We start from the raw sequence: 26374 nt of genomic DNA on the forward strand, positions 1-26374 counted from the left end.
CCTCTCTTTTAGCTTACTTTACAGTCGACCTCTCATCACTTTCTATTCCCTCAATCACACTCTGGATCACCCCTTTATCTTTCCTGCTGTCTCTCCTCTTCTCCTCCTCCTTCTTCCTCTTATGTTCTCCACCTCTTATTCTCCTCCTTCTTCCTCTGTTATGTTCTCCACCTCTTATTCTCCTCCTTCTTCCTCTGTTATGTTCTCCACCTCTTATTCTCCTCCTTCTTCCTCTGTTATGTTCTCCACCTCTTCTTCTCCTCCTCCTTCCTCTGTTATGTTCTCTACCTCTTCTTCTCCTCTCTTCTCCTTTCTATCTCTTGACATCTCAAGTGTCTGTCGTGAACTTGTATGGATTTTTTAACCGTACTATAATTAGCGGTAGAGTACTCTTGGGGGTCCTAATTTGTCTGAGTGAATAGGCATGATTGTCCACTGCCAAAGCCTGATTTTAAAAAGGTGTCTGTGAGTCTTTGATTCTCTGGTTTATGTCTCTGATTACTGTAATTCTATCAGTCTCCACTTTCTCTATCAGACGTCATTATCACCAGAACAACGCTGTCAGGAGAAAAGCCCACCCTGGTAACAGACGGGTAGACAATGTCCCAGCGAATAACAGTCAAGGTTAAGACAAAATTCACACGAACAAACTGTATGAAAAGATAACAGGAGGGGGGTTGTTCTTTTGTCATTCCTGTCCAGATAGTCCAGTCTTCTGCTGCGGCACACTGAATCCACATGTGGTGTTTTTCAGGGCGTATCAAATTCAATGAAACGCGCTTTGTGCAATAGGAAGAATATTGCATTTCAAATCCTGACTGACATTTACCATCTGTTAAAGAGCCCCTACAGTGTAGAACAGGATGTGGGATGCTGTGTGTGTGCACGCATGCAGTAACCACAGACAAACGCAACACAGACATGGCTTGCACACACACACACACACACACACACACACACACACACACACGCATGTGCCTGTGTGTGTACCTGCTGCTATGTCTGTCTGTCTTTTTGTTGTTGTGTGGTTACTGTTATATCCTGGAGGATCCAGTCAGTCAGCTTCCATGGTCCTGGAGGATCCAGTCAGTCAGCTTCCATGGTCCTGGAGGATCCAGTCAGTCAGGTTCCATGGTCCTGGAGGATCCAGTCAGTCAGATTCCATGGTCCTGGAGGATCCAGTCAGTCAGCTTCCATGGTCCTGGAGTATCCAGTCAGTCAGCTTCCATGGTCCTGGAGGATCCAGTCAGTCAGCTTCCATGGTCCTGGAGGATCCAGTCAGTCAGCTTCCATGGTCCTGGAGGATCCAGTCAGTCAGCTTCCATGGTCCTGGAGGATCCATACAGTCAGCTTCCATGGTCCTGGAGGATCCAGTCAGTCAGGTTCCATGGTCCTGGAGGATCCAGTCAGTCAGCTTCCATGGTCCTTATTCATTCTCCTTGCTCCATATCCTCCATCTGGAACAGTGGCGTGTGTGTGTGTGTGTGTGTGTTGTGTGTGTGTGTGTGTGTGTGTGTGTGTGTGTGTGTGTGTGTGTGTGTGTGTGTGTGTGTGTGTGTGTGTGTGTGTGTGTGTGTGTGTGTGTGTGTGTGTCTTATAGCATTCAGGGTCAAAAGTGAATGTGTGTGCTCAACTATGTGTACAGATAGGGTTATGCATATTGCTGGCCGGTAAAGAGGAAGTCAAAGTTGGAGAAAGTTTGAAACATGATTTAGGACACAGAATATTTATCCAGGTAGAATTTGCGTATACGCATGGATCTAGGATCACCCAATCGAACCATAACCATTAGTTAAAGAGAGACATTTTGGCAATAAATACCTTTTTCTACTTACCAAGAGTCCAGATGAAATCATCGATACCATTTTTATGCCTCTGCGTGCCGTTTGAAGGAAGTTGAATGTAGTTTCTGGAGCTATTGCTAACTAGCGTTAGCACAATAAATGAAATGATACAAACCCCCCAAAAAATCAATTTTAATTCCAGGTTGTAAGGCAACAAAATAGGAAAAATGCCAAGGGGGGTGAATACTTTCGCAAGCCACTGTAAGTTCTCAAAGAAGGTGTCGAGTAAGGTAGCATTACCAGCGGATTCCGAAGTGTGTAATTGTGAGTTATGACAGCATGAATTGACCTCTAAATGACCTCGTCAGTTATCTCAGGGACGGTTTGATTTGCGGTTCTCTGACGCAGCTGGTGTGATAGCATTTCCCCTGATTTCTCTCCAAGTTAATTTTTGTGTCGATTTTTACTAATTAGATTTTCAACTTGTCAAGTTGAATGAAGATCCAACTCTGTCTGAAGTGTCAAACGTTGTTTGAGTAAATCTGCGGAAGAAGAGCTTGAATATGCCATATCCAAGATTTTATTTGTAAATTCCACTAGGTGTTGAATATTGCACTTGCTTAATCTGATTGGCTCAAACGCATTAAGAAGGAAAGAGATTCCACAAATTAACTTTTAACAAGGCACAACTGTTAATTTAAATGCATTCCAGGTGACTACCTCATTTACATTTACATTTGAATCATTTAGCAGACGCTCTTATCCAGAGCGACTTACAGGAGCAATTAGGGTTAAGTGCCTTGCTTAAGGGCACATCAACAGATTTGAAGAATCTCAAATATAAAATATATATTTTGATTTGTTTGGTTACTACATGATTCCAAATGTGTTATTTCATAGTTTTGATGTCTTCACTATTATTCTACAATGTAGAAAATAGTAAAAATAAAGAAAAACCGTTGAATGAGTAGGTGTTCTAAAACCTTTGACCGGTAGTGTAGCTCAGTTTGAGATGAAAAAAAAAGCAGCAAAGGTTTCTTCTGATAGCAGTAGTAAGTTAAGCCACCAAGGGTGATAATTAGGCTGTGTATTTGGTGTAAGTAGTGTCAAGGTAAGTGGAGAATGATCCGAAATGACTATAGCTTGGTAATCACACTCCGTGATAAGTGGCAGAAATCTATTGTCTAGGAAAAAGTATAATATACGTGAGAAGGTCTTATGAACTGGTGAGAAAAAAGAATACTCCCTAGCTGTGGGATTGCGGAAATGCCACGCATCACATATGCCATATGTCTTAAGAAATAGCTGAATTGTGGATACTGTCTTTGACGAAGATACCTTAGGAGAGCTACGATCCAGATTGGGCGACAGTACACAATTCATATCACCACCTAGTATTAGGAAATAAGTTTGTGAAGAATGAAGTGTTATCCCAATTTGGTGCATAAATGGTAGCCAAGAGAACAGGTGTATTATATGGTCTTCCTACTACAATAATGTAATGGCCTCTTGAGTCTGCCTCTACACTTGACATTGCGAACGGTATGTTTTTACTAATTAAAATGGCTGCTCCTCTAGTTTTAGAACGAAAATTGGAATGATATGATTGACCCATCCACCCTCCTTTTAAACGAGAATGGTCGAAAGTGCGGAGATGTGTCTCCTGAAGAAAGAAAATATCTACTTTCAGGTGATTTAAATGAGAAATAACCCTTTTATGTTTCACTGGGTGATTTAAAGATGTAACTTTCCAGCTAGCAAAAGTGACGGAGCAACCAGTTGTCCCTCTCATGAGATTAGGCCTAGCCATGTAAAGTCACATGGGAAAAGGATAGATGCCAGATTACAATAACAACTGATCCATTAAACATTTTTCTAAAATACCAAATAAAATAAAAATAAAGTTGAAGAAGAATAAAAAACATAAACAAACAAAACTCTGAAGTCTGGTATGAAAAACAAGGTAACCACTAAAACCCACCCTGGTCACCCTGGTAACCACTAAAACCCACCCTGGTCACCTAGTAGAACAAGGTAACCACTAAAACCCACCCTGGTCACCTAATAGAACAAGGTAACCACTAAAACCCACCCTGGTCACCTAATAGAACAAGGTAACCACTAAAACCCACCCTGGTCACCTAATAGAACAAGGTAACCACTAAAACCCACCCTGGTCACCTAATAGAACAAGGTAACCACTAAAACCCACCCTGGTCACCTAATAGAACAAGGTAACCACTAAAACCCACCCTGGTCACCTAGTAGAACAAGGTAATCACTAAAACCCACCCTGGTCACCTAGTAGAACAAGGTAACCACTAAAACCCACCATGGTCACCTAGTAGAACAAGGTAAACACTAAAACCCACCCTGGTCACCTAGTAGAACAAGGTAACCACTAAAACTCACCCTGGTCACCTAATAGAACAAGGTAACCACTAAAACCCACCCTGGTCACCTAGTAGAACAAGGTAACCACTAAAACCCACCCTGGTCACCTAGTAGAACAAGGTAACCACTAAAACCCACCCTGGTCACCTAGTAGAACAAGGTAACCAATAAAACTCACCCTGGTCACCTAATAGAACAAGGTAACCACTAAAACCCACCCTGGTCATCTAATAGAACAAGGTAACCACTAAAACCCACACTGGTCACCTAATAGAACAAGGTAACCACTAAAACCCACCCTGGTCACCTAATAGAACAAGGTAACCACTAAAACCCACCCTGGTCACCTAATAGAACAAGTAACCACTAAAACCCACCCTGATCACCTAATAGAACAAGGTAACCACTAAAACCCACACTGGTCACCCAATAGAACAAGGTAACCACTAAAATCCACCCTGGTCACCTAATAGAACAAGGTAACCACTAAAACCCACCCTGGTCACCTAATAGAACAAGGTAACACTAAAACCCACACTGGTCACCTAATAGAACAAGGTAAACACTAAAACCCACCCTGGTCACCTAATAGAACAAGGTAACCACTAAAACTCACCCTGGTCACCTAATAGAACAAGGTAAACACTAAAACCCACCCTGGTCATCTAATAGAACAAGGTAACCACTAAAACCCACACTGGTCACCTATTAGAACAAGATAACCACTAAAACCCACCCTGGTCACCTAATAGAACAAGGTAACCACTAAAACCCACCCTGGTCACCTAATAGAACAAGTAACCACTAAAACCCACCCTGGTCACCTAATAGAACAAGGTAACCACTAAAACCCACACTGGTCAACCAATAGAACAAGGTAACCACTAAAATCCACCCTGGTCACCTAATAGAACAAGGTAACCACTAAAACCCACCCTGGTCACCTAATAGAACAAGGTAACGCTAATCCCCACGCAAAGATATCCACACATGATGTGCTTGTTGTGGGGAACACTAAACCTATCGAGTAGCTTGTTGTGGGGAACACTAAACCTATCGAGTAGTTTGTAGTGGGGAACACTAAACCTATCGAGTAGTTTGTAGTGGGGAACACTAAACCTATCGAGTAGCTTGTTGTGGGGAACACTAAACCTATCGAGTAGTTTGTAGTGGGGAACACTAAACCTATCGAGTAGTTTGTAGTGGGGAACACTAAACCTATCGAGTAGTTTGTAGTGGGGAACACTAAACCTATCGAGTAGAGAGCCCTGCTGAAATAGTGAAGGATTTAAAACAAGTTGATCATAATAAATAAATACTTATTTACAACCCAAAACTAGGCTGTATTAAAATAAAGTATATAACATTTTACAGCAATACCACTAAGTTAGCAGCAACATCTTTAAAGAAATGACGTAACCTAATAATAGAACTGTGCTTCATCTACCCTGGATACTGGTACCATCGATAAATAGAAATGAGCAGCTTCATAGTAATAAAATAAACGTTAAAACAAAAGGAGAATTGACTCACCGGAACTAAGGCACTAACGTTACCTAATAATAACAATATCAACTGATACCACTGGCAACGCTATAAAGTATCTACAAAAGATAGACTGAGTCTGCAGTGGTAGACACATTCGTCCATTACCCTAATCGCCAAATAGGTGAACATTCAGTCATGTGCTTCGTCCGACCTCAGTAGAATGTTCGCCTTTACGAAGACCATCGTCTTATGAGGGTCTTAGAACTCTTTCTTGGTGCCGTTATATGGAGCTGGGCAGGAAAAGCCGCACCATACCGAACGTCGGTATGTCCACGGAGCAGACTCTTGACATCATTGAAAGCGGCACGGTCATGAGCAACGCTGGGGGCATAGTCTGGGAAGATAGAGATGGGTGCTCCGTAGCATCGAAGTGGGCCAAATTATCTGGCACGCCAAGGAACATCAATACAATCCTGATAGTAGTGTAATTTAGCCACAATTACGCAAGGTTTTCCACCAGGCTTTCTTGCTTGAGAGCCCCGATGTGAGCGGTCAACAAGGACGTCTTTATCCAAATTGAGGGCTTCCTTCAATAACTTTGAGACCGATGAAATGGAACTTGAGCCTGGGTCCTCAGCTAACCCCATGATCCTGATATTGGATCTTCACATATAACCTTGTAAATTGATGCGTTGTTCCTTAAGGCTAGCCACATCAGTTTCGAGCTCCTTAACCGTGTTTTATAGCGTAGTCGTGTCGTCTGAGCATGTTGACAAGTCTTGTTCCATGTCGGAGACAGTTTTCTTAACTTTATCCTGTTCAGTACGAACCATTGCTGTATGCTTTGCAAGTTCATTCTTGACTGCTTGTAACTCCGACTTAATACAATTAAAGTCCTCACTGAGTTCCGACTTGAGTATAGATGAAATGTCTGCTCTGAGGGCAGCAAGAATCTTGGCCTTCAAATCCTCTGTGTTCATTTTTTTGCCGAGGGGATGAGCCGCTGTTCCCACTTGTTAAAGAACTCGAGCTCCTCGTCTTGGGCCTAGTTTTCTCTTTTGTCAGTGATTCCGCTGAACTTAAACTTTTGCAGGTTATGCGCCATTTATGCATTAAAATTAAAATAAAAGTTGAATAAAGTAAAGCACGTCATCCAAAGGCTGTGTTTCCTAGTTAGTTTTGGGTCAAAGCGCAAAGAAAGTATTCAATAAATGCAATTTAAGCAGGAGCTCGGAAAAACGTGACCTACTCCATGGCTTGCTCACTAGCGCCCCCCGCAACAATGAACTCTGCCTCCGGGAATGCAGTCTCCAGTTTGTTCAGGGTCCAATGAAGATCTTTGAGAGGCTTTTTTGGTGTCTGCTTGGGGTGGGAACTCTCTCGTAAAGTAAAAAGGGTGACATTTGACGACCAAGTATTCCAAGTCGGAGAGCAGACTCTCTCAGGTTCCTGTACGTTTCCTCCTTGTGTTGTTGGTAATAAAGCAGAGCCCACCACCTTTACTCTTGCCAGAGAGAGCCCGCGTCCTATCCGCACGAAAAACTGTAAAACCTGCTGGTTGTATATAATCCGTCTGGATGTCGGAGGAAAACCAAGTGTCAGAAAAACAGAATATGTTGCTGGATCTGATGTCCCTCTGGAAGGAGGTCCTCGTTCTGAGTTCATCAAGTTTGTTCATTTAATGATTGAATATTGGCAAGTAGTATGCTGGGTAATGGAGGACGGATCGCCCAGCGTCTTCATCTCACTAAGACCCCGCCACGTCTGCCTCTCCATCTGCGTCTTCGCTTCCTACTCTCCGGTGCGACTCCCAAGGAGCTCGGCACCTTGCCGAAGAAGCTAGTCCATTCTTCTGTTGTCTCAGGGAATTCAGGGAGGTCGGGTGGATGGTGAATACCCAGTGATTCGTATTCCAGTGGTACTACCCGGGTGTATGTAGTAATGCACGAAACAAACTGATGAAGAACATTTTAGAAAAACACTAGAAAAAAACACAAAGTAGAAATCTGCAATGTTTTGTCGGAGCTCGAGGCGAGGCACCCTCTGTAGGCACCATCTTAGCCCCCCCCCCCAGGGCGCTGGCCACACCTGGACAGTTCACATTAGGTGTTAAGCAGCAGGGCGCTGGCCACACCTGGACAGTTCACATTAGGTGTTAAGCAGCAGGGCGCTGGCCACACCTGGACAGTTCACATTAGGTGTTAAGCAGCAGAGCGCTGGCCACACCTGGACAGTTCACATTAGGTGTTAAACAGCAGGGCGCTGTCCACACCTGGACAGTTCACATTAGGTGTTAAACAGTAGGGCGCTGGCCACACCTGGACAGTTCACATATGGACACCGTAGATGGAAATGGCTTGCACTGAGCAATAGCCCTGGTTCTCACAGACACAGTAGTCTGTTTGAGCATGTGTCTGACGTAGGATGTGAAATCTGAAACTACTTGAAGCTGGGATGTTCCTCCTATCATTTCATTCGCTCTTCCGATTGTCCATTAACTCCTGGCTGAACCCTACGTCACAGTTACTTACAAAGCACGTGCACGCAATCCTTACATTGTAGCGCAGCAGGAGAGAGTGGTTTCATCACTGTAGCACATTCAGAGATCGATTTATAGCCATTAATCTGAAATAATTCATAGATTAAAAAAACAAAAAAACATTATGTTTGTCATAGACGGACAAGAGTAATATGGATGAAAGGCCGAGTTCAGCAAGCCAAGCTAGAGCTCTGTGAGTCCTTCACAGCGATGGGGCAGACATTTTGATCAAGAGACCTTTAGAAAATACGCACATTTTACATACAAATATGTATTTTACAGTTATAAGGAAGGTGAAATCTTAGTTAGTAATTTATAATTTGATTATACTACATATTTTGTTTTTGTTGAATAGGAAATGCGTCATATAAAATATTTCAAATTTTTATAATATTTGTACGGTATACTTGAGCTTGTGTCGTGTATTTTTATCAGAAAAGTTAGATTTTAATATTTATTTATTTGGAAGAGGAAAGTGGAAGGGGGAGAAATATATATTTTTTTAAGGATATGTGTGTGTGTGTGTGTGTGTGTGTGTGTGTGTGTGTGTGTGTGTGTGTGTGTGTGTGTGTGTGTGTGTGTGTGTGTGTGTGTGTGTGTGTGTGTGTATGTGTATGTGTATGTATATACAGTGGGGAGAACAAGTATTTGATTCACTGTCGATTTTGCAGGTTTTCCTACTTACAAAGCATGTAGAGGTCTGTAATTTTTATCATAGGTACACTTCAACTGTGAGAGACGGAATCTAAAACAAAAATCCAGAAAATCACATTGTATGATTTTTAAGTAATTAATTTGCATTTTATTGCATGACATAAGTATTTGATCACCTACCAACCATTAAGAATTCCGGCTCTCACAGACCTGTTAGTTTTTCTTTAAGAAGCCCTCCTGTTCTCCACTCATTACCTGTATTAACTGCACCTGTTTGAACTCGTTACCTGTATAAAAGACACCTGTCCACACACTCAATCAAACAGACTCCAACCTCTCCACAATGGCCAAGACCAGAGAGCTGTGTAAGGACATCAGGGATAAATTTGTAGACCTGCACAAGGCTGGGATGGGCTACAGGACAATAGGCAAGCAGCTTGGTGAGAAGGCAACAACTGTTGGCGCAATTATTAGAAAATGGAAGAAGTTCAAGATGACGGTCAATCACCCTCGGTCTGGGACTCCATGCAAGATCTCACCCCGTGGGGCATCAATGATCATGAGGAAGGTGAGGGATCAGCCCAGAACTACACGGCCGGACCTGGTCAATGAACTGAAGAGAGCTGGGACCACAGTCTCAAAGAAAACCATTAGTAACACACTACGCCGTCATGGATTAAAATCCTGCAGCGTACGCAAGGTCCCCCTGCTCAAGCCAGCGCATGTCCAGGCCCGTCTGAAGTTTGCCAATGACCATCTGGATGATCCAGAGGAGGAATGGGAGAAGGTCATGTGGTCTGATGAGACAAAAATAGAGCTTTTTGGTCTAAACTCCACTCGCCGTGTTTGGAGGAAGAAGAAGGATGAGTACAACCCCAAGAATACCATCCCAACCGTGAAGCATGGAGGTGGAAACATCATTCTTTGGGGATGCTTTTCTGCAAAGGGGACAGGATGACTGCACCGTATTGAGGGGAGGATGGATGGGGCCATGTATCGCGAGATCTTGGCCAACAACCTCCTTCCCTCAGTAAGAGCATTGAAGATGGGTCGTGGCTGGGTCTTCCAGCATGACAACGACCCGAAACACACAGCCAGGGCAACTAAGGAGTGGCTCCGTAAGAAGCAGCTCAGGGTCCTGGAGTGGCCTAGCCAGTCTCCAGACCTGAACCCAATTGAAAATCTTTGGAGGGAGCTGAAAATCCGTATTGCCCAGCGACAGCCCCGAAACCTGAAGGATCTGGAGAAGGTCTGTATGGAGGAGTGGGCCAAAACCCCTGCTGCAGTGTGTGCAAACCTGGTCAAGACCTACAGGAAACGTATGATCTTTGTAATTGCAAACAAAGGTTTCTGTACCAAATATTAAGTTCTGCTTTTCTTATGTATCAAATACTTATGTCATGCAATAAAATGCAAATGAATTACTTAAAAATCATACAATGTGATTTTCTGGATTTTTGTTTTAGATTCCGTCTCTCACAGTTGAAGTGTACCTATGATAAAAATTACAGACCTCTACATGCTTTGTAAGTAGGAAAACCTGCAAAATCGACAGTGAATCAAATACTTGTTCTCCCCACTGTATATACATACACATACACATACACACACACACACACACACACACACACACACACACACACACACACACACACACACACACACACACACACACACACACACACACACATATCCTTAAAAAAATATATATATTCCCCTTTATTACTTTCCAACCCCGCCACCCTTTCCCCACTTGGACTAGTGAACAACAACGCCTTGGCCTCTACTTCCAGCCCATACCCACTATCTACATTTTATGGACACAGTCAATTTTACAGTAATTACATTTTGTTTGTTCTTTCTCCTGAACTTCCCTTCTTCTACTCTCAACCTCTCCGATCATTTTCATGATGTCCATCCGGCCATATCTTTCTAACTGTGCTCCTTCACAAAAGCTCCCAATCTACAACCCATACACTTATTATGGACACAGTGTGCCTACATTATTAGTTATCTTCTTATTGTTTGTTGTTAGTTGTTATTAGTCCCATCCTTCAATTCCATTCAACACCTCCCATCTATCTTTTAACACCATCCATATAGGATTTCTCTTTGCCATATATATTTCAACTGTACTGTGAAGTCTTACAAAAGTTCTGAGCCTTTCTATTCTCATTGTTTCTACAGATTGTGAATTGAAAATAAACATTTTTGCTAATAGTATTATTATGTTATTGATCGATTGACTATGACTTTTCAGATCACCCAGTAGTGCTATCTGCAGGGTTAGCTCCAGGTAAATATTGCAATCCTTTAGCCATTCCTGGACACGTGTCCAAAAACAAGCTACAAATGGACAGTAGCAAAACAAATGATCTAATCATTCTGTCTCTTCGCAGCAAAATCTGCAGAGCTGGGACGATTGTATCCCCCATATAAATAACATTCTATTGGTAGCAAGAATTTTATATAATAATTTAAATTGAAAGATTCTAAGTTTTGAATCCGGTGTCGTTTTGCGTATCAGTTCATAAACACTATGCCATGGGATCGGTACGTCAAAAATCTCTTCCCAACTATTTTGCAATCTATATGGGACGGCTGTTAATCTTTTGGTCCTTAAATGAAACTGATATATATTTTTATTTATCACAGTTTTCCTTAACCAATAATGTTCTTTAATGCAAGGCCGACAGACGAGTTCCTTACTTTCTCCCCCTTCCACTTTCCTCTTCCATTTTTGCGGTAAGGCTACAATTGGAATGGAATTTTCTTTTCTCATATAATTTAAAAAACTGTTCGCTAGGCGTAGGAAAGACCATAAGCAAATAGGTAAACTGGGATAATACTAAAGAGTTAATCAGGGTGATTTTTCCACAAATTGACAGAGACCCACCTTTTCACGGTAGCAAGATCTTATCTATTTTTGCTGACTTTCTATTATAATTTATTGAAGTGAGATCATTTATTTCCTTTGGGATATGTATTCCGAGTATATCCACATCACCATCAGACCATTGTATTGGTAAACTACATGGCAGTGTACATTTTTTATTTTTTATTGATCCAATATGTAATATAGTACATTTGTCATAATTTGGTTGTAATCCAGAGAGGTTAGAAAATGTATCTAGATCCTCTATGAGGCTGTGGAGTGATTCTAGTTGTGGATTTAAAAGAAAACATGAATCATCAGCGTACAATGACACCTGTGTTTTTAAGCCCTGGATTTCTAATCCCCTGATATTATTGTTGGATCTGATTTTAATAGCTAACATCTCGATGGCCACAATAAATAGATATGCCGATTGTGGACAACCTTGTTTCACTCCTCTTGACAGTTTAACATTTTCTGAGAAATAGCCATTATTTACTATTTTACACCTAGGATTACTATACATGATTTTGACCCATTTTATAAGAGATTCACCAAAATTGAAATGCATATACACCCCAGTCGTACTTTATCAAATGCCTTTTTGAAGTCTGCTATGAATAGCAGGCCTGGTTTCTCCGATTTTCCATAATGTTCTATTGTTTCCAATACTTCCCTTATATTATCTCCAATGTATCTTCCATGTAAAACACCTGTCTGATTAGAATTAATAATATCCGACAATACCTTTTTAATTCTATGCGCTATACATTTTGCTAGAATTTTTGCATCAAAACACTGAAGTGTAAGGGGCCTCCAATTTTTTTAATGGACTGGATCTTTATATTTTAAGTAATAATGAGATCAGACCTTCTTATTGAGTGTCAGATAATCTACCATTTACATAGGAGTGGTTAAAACATGCTAATAGCGGTCCTCTTAGTATATCAAAAAAGATTTGGTATACTTCGACTGGTATGCCATCCAACCCTGGAGTTTTCCCAGACTTAGTCTTTAATTGCATCCAGAAGTTCCTACTCTGTAATTTCACCTTCACATGAGTCTTTCTGTTTGGCTGTTAATTTTACATTGTCAATAGAAAAAAAAATCTCTACAATTAGCTTCAGTTAGAGGAGATGGAGGCGACTGAAACGAAAACATATGCTTAAAGTACCTTGTTTCCTCCTTCAAAATATCATTTGGTGAATCATGGGTTACTCCAGCATTTGTAACCAATTTCATTCAATTATTTTTGGTAGCATTCCTATGTTGAAGATAAAAATATAATTTGGTGAATTTTTCCCCATATTCCATCCAGTTTGCTTTATTTTTATAATATATTACACTTGATCTTTCTTGAATAAGTTTCTCCATTTCTTTTTATTTTTCCTCTAATTTATTCTGAGCCTCTATGTTACAGTTTTTATTGCTATCTATCTGTTCTGTTAGACTTTCTATTTCCTTTGTTAGTATGAACTCTTTTGACCTAAATTGCTTTTGTTTTCGAGATGAGTACTGAATTGCATGGCCTCTAAAGGCACATTTAAAGGTGTCCCATACAATAAGGGCATTTGCTGTACCTATGTTATGTCGGAAAAAGTCAGTTATAAATTCCTTTGTCCTAGTTAAAAATTATCATCCAATAGGCTTTGATTAAATTTCCAATATCCTCGCCCACGTGGACATTCAGTAAGAGTAATGTATATGCCAATTATATGATGGTCCGACCGCATTCTGTCCCCTATCAACACTTTTTAAACTTTTGGTGCCAACGAGAATGAGATAAGAAAGAAGTCACGACGACTAGCTTGATTGAGTCTCCGCCATGTATATCTCACTAGATCAGGATATTTAAGCCTCCATATATCTACTAGTTCTAATGTATCCATGACATTCACGATTTCCTTAAGAGCATGAGGGTGATTGTTTGTGGTGTGATTTCCTTTACGGTCCATTGAGCTATTTAAAACAGTATTCTAATCCCCCACCATAATAATATTGTCTTGAATTGCTTGCAGGGTTGATAATTTATTATATATATTGTCAAAGAAGTGTGGATCATCATTATTTGGTCCGTAAATGAGCCATATCTGTTTATTGTCCAATAACATATTTATAATAATCAATCTACCTTGCGTATCTATTTGGACAATTTGCACTTTCGGATCGAAATTACTATTAATTAATATCATCACCCCTTTTGAATTTCTTTGCCCATGGGAGAAGTATATTTCGCACCCCCCATTCCCTTTTCCACGCAACTTCATCTAGAATTGTTGAATGAGTTTCCTGTAAACAATAGATATTATATTCCTTCTCTTTGAGCCATGTAAATATTGTTCTTCTTTTGTTATTATCTACTAAGACATTACAATTATAACTGGCTATACTTATTTCACCATACACCATATTGAGATACAAGTTTGAAGTCTATTTATCATTATATATGTTTGTAAATTTACCGGGGGGGGGGGGGGATTGTGTGCACTAACAGCCGGAAAAACCCATGCCGAACACTAAAAAACTACAACATTTTGTCATAATATATGCACAAACTGTTTTCACTGGAAAGCATGTGACGGGCTTAATGAGGCACTGCTCTTGGCTCTTAACCACAGCTGTGTGGGGGTGGGTGGGAGGGACAGTTTTCCACCTCTGCTTTGTTTCAGGTATGGCATACTGTGCAATAATTTGCCCAATTGACCGTGAGCTTTATAATTATACCTTGTGTGTGTGTGTGTGTGTGTGTGTGTGTGTGTGTGTGTGTGTGTGTGTGTGTGTGTGTGTGTGTGTGTGTGTGTGTGTGTGTGTGTGTGTGTGTGAGTGAGTGAGTGAGGACATGTGGTTGTGATCTCTGTGAGTAGGTCTAAGCCCTGCGTGACACTGCACTGTATGACTGCTGTGACAGGCTAAAAGGGAAACAGATCTACTCACTACTGATGGAACATTACATTGAGACACAATTGCCGCGTTCAAAACAACTGGGAACTCTGGAGAAAAAAAAACGAGCTCCGACTGGGGAAAAACCTATTTGAATGGTCATTCAGGAACTCTAACGTCTTTCTAGAGCTCCGACTTGATGTCATGATTTGACCTCGTATTTTTCAGAGTTCCCAGTTTTGAATGCGGCAAATGTCTACAGACAGACAGCTGTGACATCACATCACAAAGGTTCAGCGCGGTCTGTCAATCAGACAGCTGTGACATCACAGTGGGTCAGACAGTGGCTGTGTTTGAGAGCATCAAATCCATGATGCATTGTGAGTAAATGGTGACTGATTGATCTACTAATAAAAATGAGTAGTTATTTATGATACAAGGTGATTTGTAGATCAGTTGGCAGTCGCCTGCACTGTCGGCTGCAATGTCGAACAAGCCCAATGTCTGTCAGTGACATCACAAAGGGTCAGACAATGGGCGAGTTCGAGCGGATCACTTTTGTCAAGATGGTCAAGTGGCCAAAGTGCGTTGCATTATGGTTATAAGAATTGTCAGACAGCACCTACAGTTGAAGTCTGAAGTTTACATACACTTAGGTTGGAGTCATTAAAACTTGTTTTTCAACCACTCCACACATTTCTTGTTAACAAACTATAGTTTTGGCAAGTCGGTTAAACATCTACTTTGTGCATGACACAAGTAATTTTTCCAACAATTGTTTATAGACAGATTATTTCACTTATAATTCACTGTATCACAATTCCAGTGGGTCAGAAGTTTACATACACTAAGTTGACTGTGCCTTTAAACAGCTTGGAAGATTCCAGAAAATGATGTCATGGCTTTAGAAGCTTCTGATAGGCTAATTGACATCATTTGAGTCAATTGGAGGTGTACCTGTGGATGTATTTCAAGGCCAACCTTCAAACTCAGTGCCTCTTCGCTTGACATCATGGGAAAATCTAAAGAAATCAGCCAAGACCTCAGAAAAACAATTGTAGACCTCCACAAGTCTGGTTCATCCTTGGGAACAATTTTCAAACGCCTGAAGGTACCACGTTCATCTGTACAAACAATAGTACGGAAGTATAAACACCATGGGACCACGCAGCCATCATACCGCTCAGGAAGGAGTTCTGTCTCCTAGAGATGAACGTACTTTGGTGAGAAAAGTGCAAATCAATCCCGGAACAACAGCAAAGGACCTTGTGAAGATGCTGGAGAAAACAGGTACACAAGTATCTATATCCACAGTAAAACGAGTCCTATATCGACATAACCTGAAAGGCCGCTCAGCAAGGAAGAAGCCACTGCTCCAAAACTCCCATAAAAAACAATGGTTTGCAACTGCACATGGGGATAAAGATCGTACTTTTTGGAGAAATGTCCTCTGGTCTGATGAAACAAAAATAGAACTGTTTGGCCATAATGACCATCGTTATGTTTGGAGGAAAAAAGGGATACCTTGCAAGCCGAAGAACACCATCCCAACCGTGAAGCATGGGGGTGGCAGCATCATGCTGTGGGGGTGCTTTGCTGCAGTTTGGACTGGTGCACTTCACAAAATAGATGGCATCATGAGGAAGGAAAATTATGTGGATATATTAAAGCAACATCTCAAGACATCAGTCAGGAAGTTAAAGCTTGGTCGCAAATGGGTCTTCCAAATGGACAATGACCCCAAGCATACTTCCAAAGTTGTGGCAAAATGGCTTAAGGACAACAAAGTCAAGGTATTGGAGTGGCCATCACAAAGCCCTGATCTCAATCCTATAAAAAATGTGTGGGCAGAACTGAAAAAGCATGTGCGATCAAGGAGGCCTACAAACCTGACTCAGTTACACCAGCTCTGTCAGGAGGAATGGGCTAAAATTCACTCAACTTATTGTGGGAAGCTTGTGGAAGGCTACCCGAAACATTTGAAGTTAAACAATTTAAAGGCAATGCTACCAAATACTAATTGAGTGTATGTAAACTTCTGACCCAATGGTAATGTGATGAAAGAAATAAAAGCTGAAATAAATCGTTCTCTCTACAATTATTCTGACATTTCACATTCTTAAAATAAAGTGATGATCCTAACTGACCTAAAACAGGGAATTTTTACTAGGATTAAATATCAGGAATTGTGAAAAACTGAGTTTAAATGTATATGGCTAAGGTGTATGTAAACTTCCGACTTCAACTGTACATGTCGACTGCATGAACTTTACAAGTTTTGACCGCAGTCGACTGCATGACCTTTACAAGTTTTGACTGCAGTCGACTGCAAGTTTCTGCAGTTGCTCTTCACCAACTTCCTCCTGCATTGTGGGAGGCTCTATTGTCAACCAATCATTCTTTGTTTTGTTTGACTCACGCGAATGTGACCAAAGACATGACTGAAACAGGAACCAACTTTGCCGTGATTCATGTTCACAGTGGATATATACAAATGATATGCATATATATATATATATATATATATATATATATATATATATATATATATATATAGTACACATGGTTTCAGTTTGTGAGTGTGTGATATGGGGGTTGGAGACTTGTTTATTTCAACATTATAAAGAACAACTTTTATAAACGATGACAACACTGACATGTTGATCTGAGCCTTGCTATTGGACAACCACGTCAATGTCTGACTTTCAGCTGTCGCAGATGCACCTCGCTTAACTTCACTCACTGACTTTGTTCTACAGTGAGCTTCCTTAGGCTTACCGCTTGAACACACCCAGAATTCTTGTCAGTCAGACGTCTTATGACATCACAAAGGATGTGACAGAATGGGAGCCTGCGTTCCCGAGTTGGATGACCGTTTTAAATAGATTGTTTTTTTTTCTCCCCAGTCGGAGCTCCTTTTTTTCAGAGTTCCCAGTTATTTTGAACACACTGAAGTCTGAGATTTTAACGGTGCGTCAGGCATCTTATGACCATCACAGAGGGTCAGACAGCACTAAATCAGACAGATCTGTGCTCCATATTCAGCTCTTCAGCAACAATGCAGTTGTTTCCAGTGTGATCTACCCTAGTTGAGTCCATGTGGTGGACGTGAGGGACGGGGGCTCTGCAGTGTTCTGTGTTGAATACATATTACGTGGAGGATTGGCTCTGGGGGAGACACTTCCTGTTTAGTTCCTTTTTATCAGGATGGGCCCTGAGGTTGGGGCCAGATAAGGTCACATTATTTAACTGTGTGTGTGCATGCACGTGTGTGCGTGTGTTCTGGGTGTCAGGAGTTATACCACAGCACCGTAAACAGCGTCAGAACCACAAAGTGGAAAAAGACATCAAAATAACTCCTCTCCACTTTCCAAAAAAAAAGTGTTAAACGTGCAAAAAGTAAAGGGTAGCCCCAAAAGCTTCCAAAGAAGGTGAACTTGTATTTAAAGGGGTGTTTGCAACACGAGCATCAGGTGGTCTTTAATCCAAACAGACCCCCCCCCCCCCCCTATTCAGTTATTAATCCAATCACACATGATCTGCGCCCTTTGGCAGGAAGCACCTAATGAAGGGTTCCTAACCCAGCGCTTCATTACGATTACATGAGCACATAAATAGTGTGCCCACTAGGTAATGAGATCACAGGGGTTCTGCCCTAACCAGAACAGGGGATGAGGAGAGGGAATTGGGGTAGAGGGGAAAGAGGAAGAATGAGAGTTGAGATGGCAGAGAGCTGTTACTGTAAAAATGAAGAAAGAGTTGAGATGGCAGAGAGCTGTTACTGTAAGAATGAAGAAAGAGTTGAGATGGCACAGAGCTGTTTTCTGTAAGAATGAAGAAAGAGTTGAGATGGCAGAGAGCTGTTACTGTAAGAATGAAGAAAGAGTTGAGATGGCACAGAGCTGTTTCTGTAAGAATGAAGAAAGAGTTGAGATGGCAGAGAGCTGTTACTGTAAGAATGAAGAAAGAGTGTGGGGCATAGGAGAGGTAGAGAGAGAGAGAGTGGGCGATACAAAAAGGGTATAGAGCAAAATAAAATTATTCTTTGGCTCTAGGAAATGGGTTTCTTCCTACTATTACCAGTGCGTGTGGGAATGACCGCAGATTTAAAGCATTGGTTTTTCCTGCTTGTTTTTGTATTTCCACAGTTCTGTGATGTTTCTCAATGTTTGTTATGTGGTGAAAAGCAGCGGTGCCAGCAGACTGACAGCTCCTTGGCTTGGAGTCTGGCTGCATTCTGTCTGGTCTAAAGAGACCTGTTACAGTCCCTCAGAGGGGGACATTCTCTGTCCTCCAAAACACACAGCTCACATGCTCCATGTTACTCACAACACTCACAGTTGAACTGATCTCTGAACCTCTTTTTTATTTTCAGTTTAAAAACAAACAACATAGATGTGCTGCAAATATTTTGCCCCCCATTGTAGGTGTTCTGGAGAGAAGCGTGGAGGGGGAGGCTAGCGCCCTCACTAAAGCCAAGACCCTCTACAAATCCTGCACCAATGAGAGTGAGTCTGCTGGTCTGTTTTGTTGAGGTCAATTTACATTTCAATTCAGTCAGTCATTTCAGTCCAATTAGTTGTCTACCTTTAAACTGTGAGTTAACCTGGGTCACTTTGTCCCCCCCCCCCCCCCCCCCCCCCCCCCTCCCTCCTCTGAAGGTCAGATTGAGAAAAGGGGCGGAGCTCCTTTACTAGACATGCTCCCTAATGTGTTTGAGTGGCCAATAGCTACAGACCAATGGGAGACTGTCTATGGTAAACTACACTATACACTTCTACCACTGTGACTCCTACGCCTATTTTGGTTTACCCGTTCTCAATCCTCTCCTCTCCTCTCCTCTCCTCTCCTCTCCTCTCCTCTCCTCTCCTCGCCCACATAGGTGACACATGGAAGTTGGAGGATGCCATTGCCAGACTAAACGAGAAATACGGAACTCAAGTCTTGGTTAATTTTTTTATCGGCACTGATGACAAAGATTCCAATTCACACGTCATTCATGTAGGTGTGCAAAAGAATAGTCGCCGTCACATGCACAGTCACATGCACAGTCACATGCACAGTCACATGCACAGTCACATGCACAGTCACTTGCACAGTCACATGCACAGTCACATGCACAGTCACATGCACAGTCACATGCACAGTCACATGTACAGTCACATGCACAGTCACATGCACAGTCACTTGCACAGTCACATGCACAGTCACAGGCACAGTCACATGCACAGTCACATGCACAGTCACTTGCACAGTCACATGCACAGTCACATGCACAGTCACTCGATCACACCTACCTATAGAAAGGTCTACACCCCCTTTAACTTGATTCACATTTTGTTGTGTTACAAAGTGGGATTGAAATATGTATTTACATTTTTTTTTTTTTTTTCATTGATCTACACAAAATAGTCCATAATGTCAAAGTGAAAACAAAATTCTACACATTTTTGCAAATTAATTTAAAAAAAAAAAAAAAAATGTTTTTTTATAATATATATATATATATATATATATATATATATATATATATATATATATATATATAGTCTTTGCATAAGTATTCCCTCCCTTTATTTAGGCAAGCCTAAATTAGTTCAGAAATAACATTTGGCTCAACAAATCACATAAGTTTAATGGAATCATTCGGTGTGAAATAATAGGGGTTGATATCAGTAGAGGCTGCTGAGGGGAGGATGGCTCATAATAATGGCTGGAATGGCGTGAATGGAATGGCATCAAACACATGGAAACCATGTTTGATGTACCGTATTTCATACCATTCCACTGATTCCGCTCCAGCCATTACCATGGACCCGTCCTCCCCAATTAAGGTGCCACCAGCCTCCTGTGGTTCACATCATTTTTTTATGACTACCCCTTCCTCTGTTTCCATAAATACATCTGTAAGGTCCCTAAGTCAAGTATTGCATTTCAAGCACAGATTCAACTACAAAGACCAGGGAGCTTTTCAAAAGCCTCATGAAGAAGGGCAGTGGTTGGTAGATGGGTAACAATATCAAATCAGACATTGAATATCTCTTTACGCATGGTCAAGTTAATAATTATGCTGTGGATTATGTATTAAAACCACCCAGACACATCAAAGATATACAGTTGTCCTCCTGAACTGAGCTGCAGGACAGGAATGAAACTGCTCAGGGATGTCACCATGAGGCCATTGGTGATTTTAAAATGGCTACAGAGTTCAAATGGCTGTGATGGGAGAAAACTGAGGATGAATCGATAACGTTGTAGTTATGTTTGAGGCAAATCCAACACAACACGTCACTGAGTAACTGCCAACCCTTTTTTTCAAGCATGGTGGTGGCTGCATCATGGTAAGGGTATTGTTGACATCGGCAAATGCTGGGGAGTTTTTCAGGATGAAAAGAAACGGGATGGAGCTAAGCACAGGCAAAATCCTAGAGGAAAACCTTCTTGTCTGCTTTACACCAGACACTGGGAGAGGTGGCAGGTAGCCAAGCAGTTAGAGCGTTGGGCCAGTAACCGGAAGGTTGTTTGTTTAAATACCCGAGCCGACAAGATGAGAAATCTGTCTGTGCCCTTGACAAGGTGAGAAATCTGTCTGTGCCCTTGACAAGGTGAGAAATCTGTCTGTGCCCTTGACAAGGTGAGAAATCTGTCTGTGCCCTTGACAAGGTGAGAAATCTGTCGATGTGCCCTTGACAAGGTGAGAAATCTGTCTGTGCCCTTGACAAGGTGAGAAATCTGTCGATGTGCCCTTGAGCAAGGCACTTAACCCTAATTTGCTCCAGGGTTGCTGTACTACTATGGCTGACCCTGTAAAATGACACATTTCACTGCCCCTATCTGGTGTATGTGAAAATATTTCACCTTTCAGCAGGACAATAACCTATAACACAATTCCAAATCTACACTGGAGTTGCTTAGAAGAAGACAGAGAATGTTCCTGAGCGGCCAAGTTACAGTTTTGACTTAAATCTGCTTGAAAATCTATGACAAGACTTGAAAATGGCTGTCTAGCCATGAACCCCAACACCTTGACAGAGCTTGAAGAATTATGAAAATAATAATGGGAACATATTTCACAAAGCTCTTATGAGACTTACGCAAGAAGACTCACAGCTGTAATCACTGCCAAAGGTGTTTCTAAAATGTGTTGACTCAGGGGGGTGAATACTTATCTAATCAAGGTATATTAGTGTTTTACTTTTCATTAATATTCTTTATTTTTAATGAATTTTTCTTCCACTTTGACATCACAGATTATTTGGTGTATTTATTAGGGATTCCCATTAGCTGCTGCCAAGGCAGCAGCTACTCTTCCTGGGGTCCAAACATATTAAAGCACTTACATTACATATAAAACAAAATATAAAACAGTACATAATATGACATTATTACACCACTACCTATCTACAATACAAAATGTTTAATACCACCATACAACATTATCACAATGCATGTATCTGAACCCTTGTCTCTTCACAGTCGTAGATCCTTGAAAAAAACAAACAAAAAAAGACAATAAAATACATTTTAATCCCCCTGTAACACAATAGAATGTTAAGAAATCCAAGGTTGGTGTAGACTTTCTATTGACACCTGTACCCCATCACATGACAGACACATGAACATACCTGTACCCCATCACATGATAGACACATGAACACACCTGTACCCCATCATTCTGAAAGTATTCAGACCCCTTCCCCTTTTCTACATTTTGTTACGTTACAGCCTTATTCTAAAATGGATTACATTTAAAATTGGTCCAAAACAATCTGCACACAATACCCCATAAGGACAAAGCAAAAACATGTTTTTAGAACTTTTTGCAAATGTATATATTTTTTTAAACAGAAATACCTTATGTAGATACGTATTCAGACCTTTGTCTATGAGACACGAAATTGAGCTCAGGTGCATCCTGTTTCCATTGAGCATCCTTGAGATGTTTCTACAACTTGATTGGAGTCCACCTGTGGTAAATTCAGTTGATTGGACATGATTTGGAAAGGCACACACCTGTCTATGTAAGGTCCCATAGTTGACAGTGCATGTCATAGCAAAAACCAAACCATGAGGTCGAAGGAATTGTCCATAGAGATCCGAGACAGGATATTGTCGAGGTACAGCTCTGGGAAAGGGTATCAACAGATTTCTGCAGCATTGAAGGTCCCCAAGAACACAATGGCCTCCATTATTCTTAAATGGAAGATGTTTCGAACCACCAAGATTCTTCCTAGAGCTGGCCGCCCAGCCAAAATGAGCAATCAGGGGAGAAGGGCCTTGGTCAGGGAGGTGACGACGAAACCGATGGTCACTCTGACAGAGCTCCAGAGTTCCTCTACGGAGATGGGAGAACCTTCCAGAAGGACAACTATCTCTGCAGCAATCCATCGATCAGGCCTTTATGGTAGAGTTGCCAGATGGAAGCCACTCCTCAGTAAAAGGCACATGACAGCCCACTTGGAGTTTACCAAAAGGCTCCTGAAGGACTCTCAGACCATGAGAAACAAGATTCTCTGGTCTGATGAAACCAAGATTGAACTCTTTTGCCTGAATGCCAAGCGTCATGTTTGGAGGAAACCTGGCACCATCCCTACGGTGAAGCATGGTGGTGGCAGCATCATTCTGTGGAGATGTTTTTCAGCGGCAGGGACTGGGAGACTAGTCAGGATCGAGGGAAAGATCAATGGAGCAAAGTACAGAGAGATCGTTGATGAAAACCTGCTCCAGAGCGCACAGGACCTCAGACTGGGGCAAAGGTTCACCTTCCAACAGGACAACGACCCTAAGCACACAGCCAAGACAACGCAGGAGTGGCTTCGGGACAAGTCTCTGAATGTCCTTGAGTGGCCCAGCCAGAGCCTGGACTTGAACCTGATCGAACATATCTGGAGAGACCTGAAAATAGTTGTGCAGCGACGCTCCCCATCTAACCTGACAGAACTTGAGAGGATATGCAGGGAAGAATGGAAGAAATTCCCCAATTACAGGTGTGCCAAGCTTGTAGCGTCATACCCAAGAAGACTTGAGGCTGTAATCGCTGCCAAATGTGCTTCAACAAAGTACTAAGTAAAGGGTCTGAATACTTGTGTAAATGTGCTATTTAAGTTTGTTATTTTTGATACATTTGCAAACATTTCTACAAATCTGTTTTTGCTTTGTCAGTATGGGGGTATTGTGTGTAGATTGATGAGGGGGGGAAAAACAATTCAATTCATTTTAGAATAAGGCTGTAACGTAACAAAATGTGGAAAAAGTCAAGAGGTCTGAATACTTTCCATATGCACTGTATACCCCATCACATGACAGACACATGAACACACTTGTACCCCATCACATGCACCCTTTCAACCCTCTCTCCGGTTAGGGATTTAGTGTACCAATTTGCTCAAGAAACTACCGTAAATCTAACCTTTGTATACCCTAAATCTAACCTTTGCAGTGTTAAGTATTCACACACTAATCTCGCTGAACCTCCTACATCAACAATACACGCTCTGACTCTAGACATAGCCTCTTACAGAATTACACACAGGCACACACATCCATCTACACGTACTTACCAACCCTATTGCATGTCCATGAATGAGCCATTGTATTTCCTGTTCAGTTTTCCAGTCATCTCAACTATCAACGATGCAGTTTCTGACCATGGATGATATGTCTTTATGGTCCAGTGAGTGCATTGTCTTTCCCCTGCTGTTTAATGAATGGCTGCTTGTGTCTCTCCTTTGACAGTTTGACCAGCAAACCAGCCTTGGTCTCTTATCCAGAGATTACTATACCTGCACTGGGTCCTATGCAGAGGTAAGCCTTTGCCCGCTACACACATCAATGATATCCACACCAGTTCTCTGTCTGGATCTGTGTTGGAAATTATTCCTCTGGCCGGGTATGTCTGTGTTTCAAGGAAATGAGTTCTCTGGCTGGGTATGTCGGGGTTTCAAGGAAATGAGTTCTCTGGCTGGGTAAGTCTGGGTCCGGGTTTCAACCCCCTGTTGTTCTGATCACTGGTCCATTCACCCAGAACACAAAATGACCCACATCAGCATTGATTACAAGCCGTCAGCATCAGTTTAGGATAAGATCAACATGCCCTCTAGATAATTATGCTGGTGCTGGGTTCAAACCTCCAGCGTGGGTTAATGAACATCCAGAACTAGATGTGAAGAACTCTAAAGCCGTGAGGTTTGAACCTGAAGATATTACTGTAGTTTTAATGATTGAACTAATCATCAGCGTAGACATGCTCGAATGGGTTCTAAGCCTCCTGTGTTAGTGTTGTTTACACAGACCTCCAGATAAGCCTGTTTGCCTGAGGTCTCTGTTATGGAGAAACAATAAACCACAGTATTATCCATTTCCACCCTAAACACCAGTCTGACGTTTGGATAATCCACGCTCCAATTTATCTTATTGTTACTCATGTCAATGTGAGTGTGTGTGTGAAAGTGTGTGTGAAAGTGTGTGCGAAAGTGTGTGGGTGGGTGAGAAGCCCTCTGGAGCAATGTGATCATTACGATCGTAAACGGATTTGGTCGCAGCCCAACTCAAACCAGATGTGAGTGTTTGGGGTGGATATTCTCTTGTATGGTTTCACTTTACTGACTACCACCACTGATTGATATTCTGAAAGGATTCTGTAGTTGACACACTTGGCCTGGAGGGGATAGGAGTGTGTGTGTGTGTGTGTGTGTGTGTGGTGCTTTGAGGTTCATTGATTAGACAGATTCTCCTTTCATAGTGTTGTCTTCCTGTCTCTTAATACCAAACAGAAGATGATGGAGCCTCATGTATATTTCCAGTGATGTGAATACAGTAGATCTCATTCTTCTTCATCTACCCAACTACTTTATGATATGACTGCTTTTTTTCTGTTGATACTACATATACAGGTCCCCTGTAACTCAGTTGGTAGAGCGTGGCGCTTGCAACGCCAGGGTTGTGGGTTCGTTTCCCACGGGGGGGGCCAGTATGAAAAATGTATGCACTCACTAACTGTAAGTCGCTCTGGATTTGAGCGTCTGCTAAATGACTAAAATGTAAATGTGTCTGTGTGTGTGTCTGTCTGTGTGTCCTCCCAGCCATGTAGAGCGTATGAACAGTTCATGATAGACGTGGCCAAGCTGATCCGCACCGACCGCAGCCTGGTGGTCAACGAGACACAGATCAGAGAGGAGGTCACCAGGGTCATTGAGCTGGAGAAGGAGATCGCCAACGTAAGTTCAACACCGCTGCTCTAGGAACACCTGCTTTACTTACGATCTGCTTTAGTTCTGCTGTGTTTATGAAGCCAGACTTCAGCCCTTACCACCTCTCCATCACTGTGTTTATGAAGCCAGACTTCAGCCCTTACCACCTCTCCATCACTGTGTTTATGAAGCCAGACTTCAGCCCTTACCACCACCTCCATCACTGTGGTTATAAAGCCAGACTTCAGCCCTTACCACCTCTCCATCACTGTGTTTATGAAGCCAGACTTCAGCCCTCACCACCTCTCCATCACTGTGTTTATGAAGCCAGACTTCAGCCCTTACCACCTCTCCGTCACTGTGTTTATGAAGCCAGACTTCAGCCCGTACCACCTCTCTGTCACTGTGTTTATGAAGCCAGACTTCAGCCCTCACCACCTCTCCATCACTGTGTTTATGAAGCCAGACTTCAGCCCTTACCACCTCTCCATCACTGTGTTTATGAAGCCAGACTTCAGCCCTTACCACCTCTCCATCACTGTGTTTATGAAGCCAGACTTCAGCCCTTACC

The 26374-nt window shown here is 41.9% G+C and overlaps 1 protein-coding gene across 1 annotated transcript in view; it reads left to right on the forward strand.

Annotated features, from left to right (window-relative positions):
- LOC311105663 (neprilysin-like) overlaps positions 1–26374 on the forward strand; it is a gene marked incomplete at both ends in the record, with an annotated part of 78082 nt that overhangs the window by 34244 nt on the left and 17464 nt on the right. The window contains 5 exon segments of the mRNA XM_084147878.1: positions 19042–19122; positions 19276–19371; positions 19497–19615; positions 24350–24418; positions 25696–25830. Of these exon segments, the coding sequence (XP_084004004.1) occupies positions 19042–19122; positions 19276–19371; positions 19497–19615; positions 24350–24418; positions 25696–25830 (500 nt within the window).

Source organism: Coregonus lavaretus (assembly GCF_964263955.1).
Source record: "Coregonus lavaretus genome assembly, chromosome: 30".
Lineage (NCBI taxonomy): Eukaryota > Metazoa > Chordata > Actinopteri > Salmoniformes > Salmonidae > Coregonus > Coregonus lavaretus.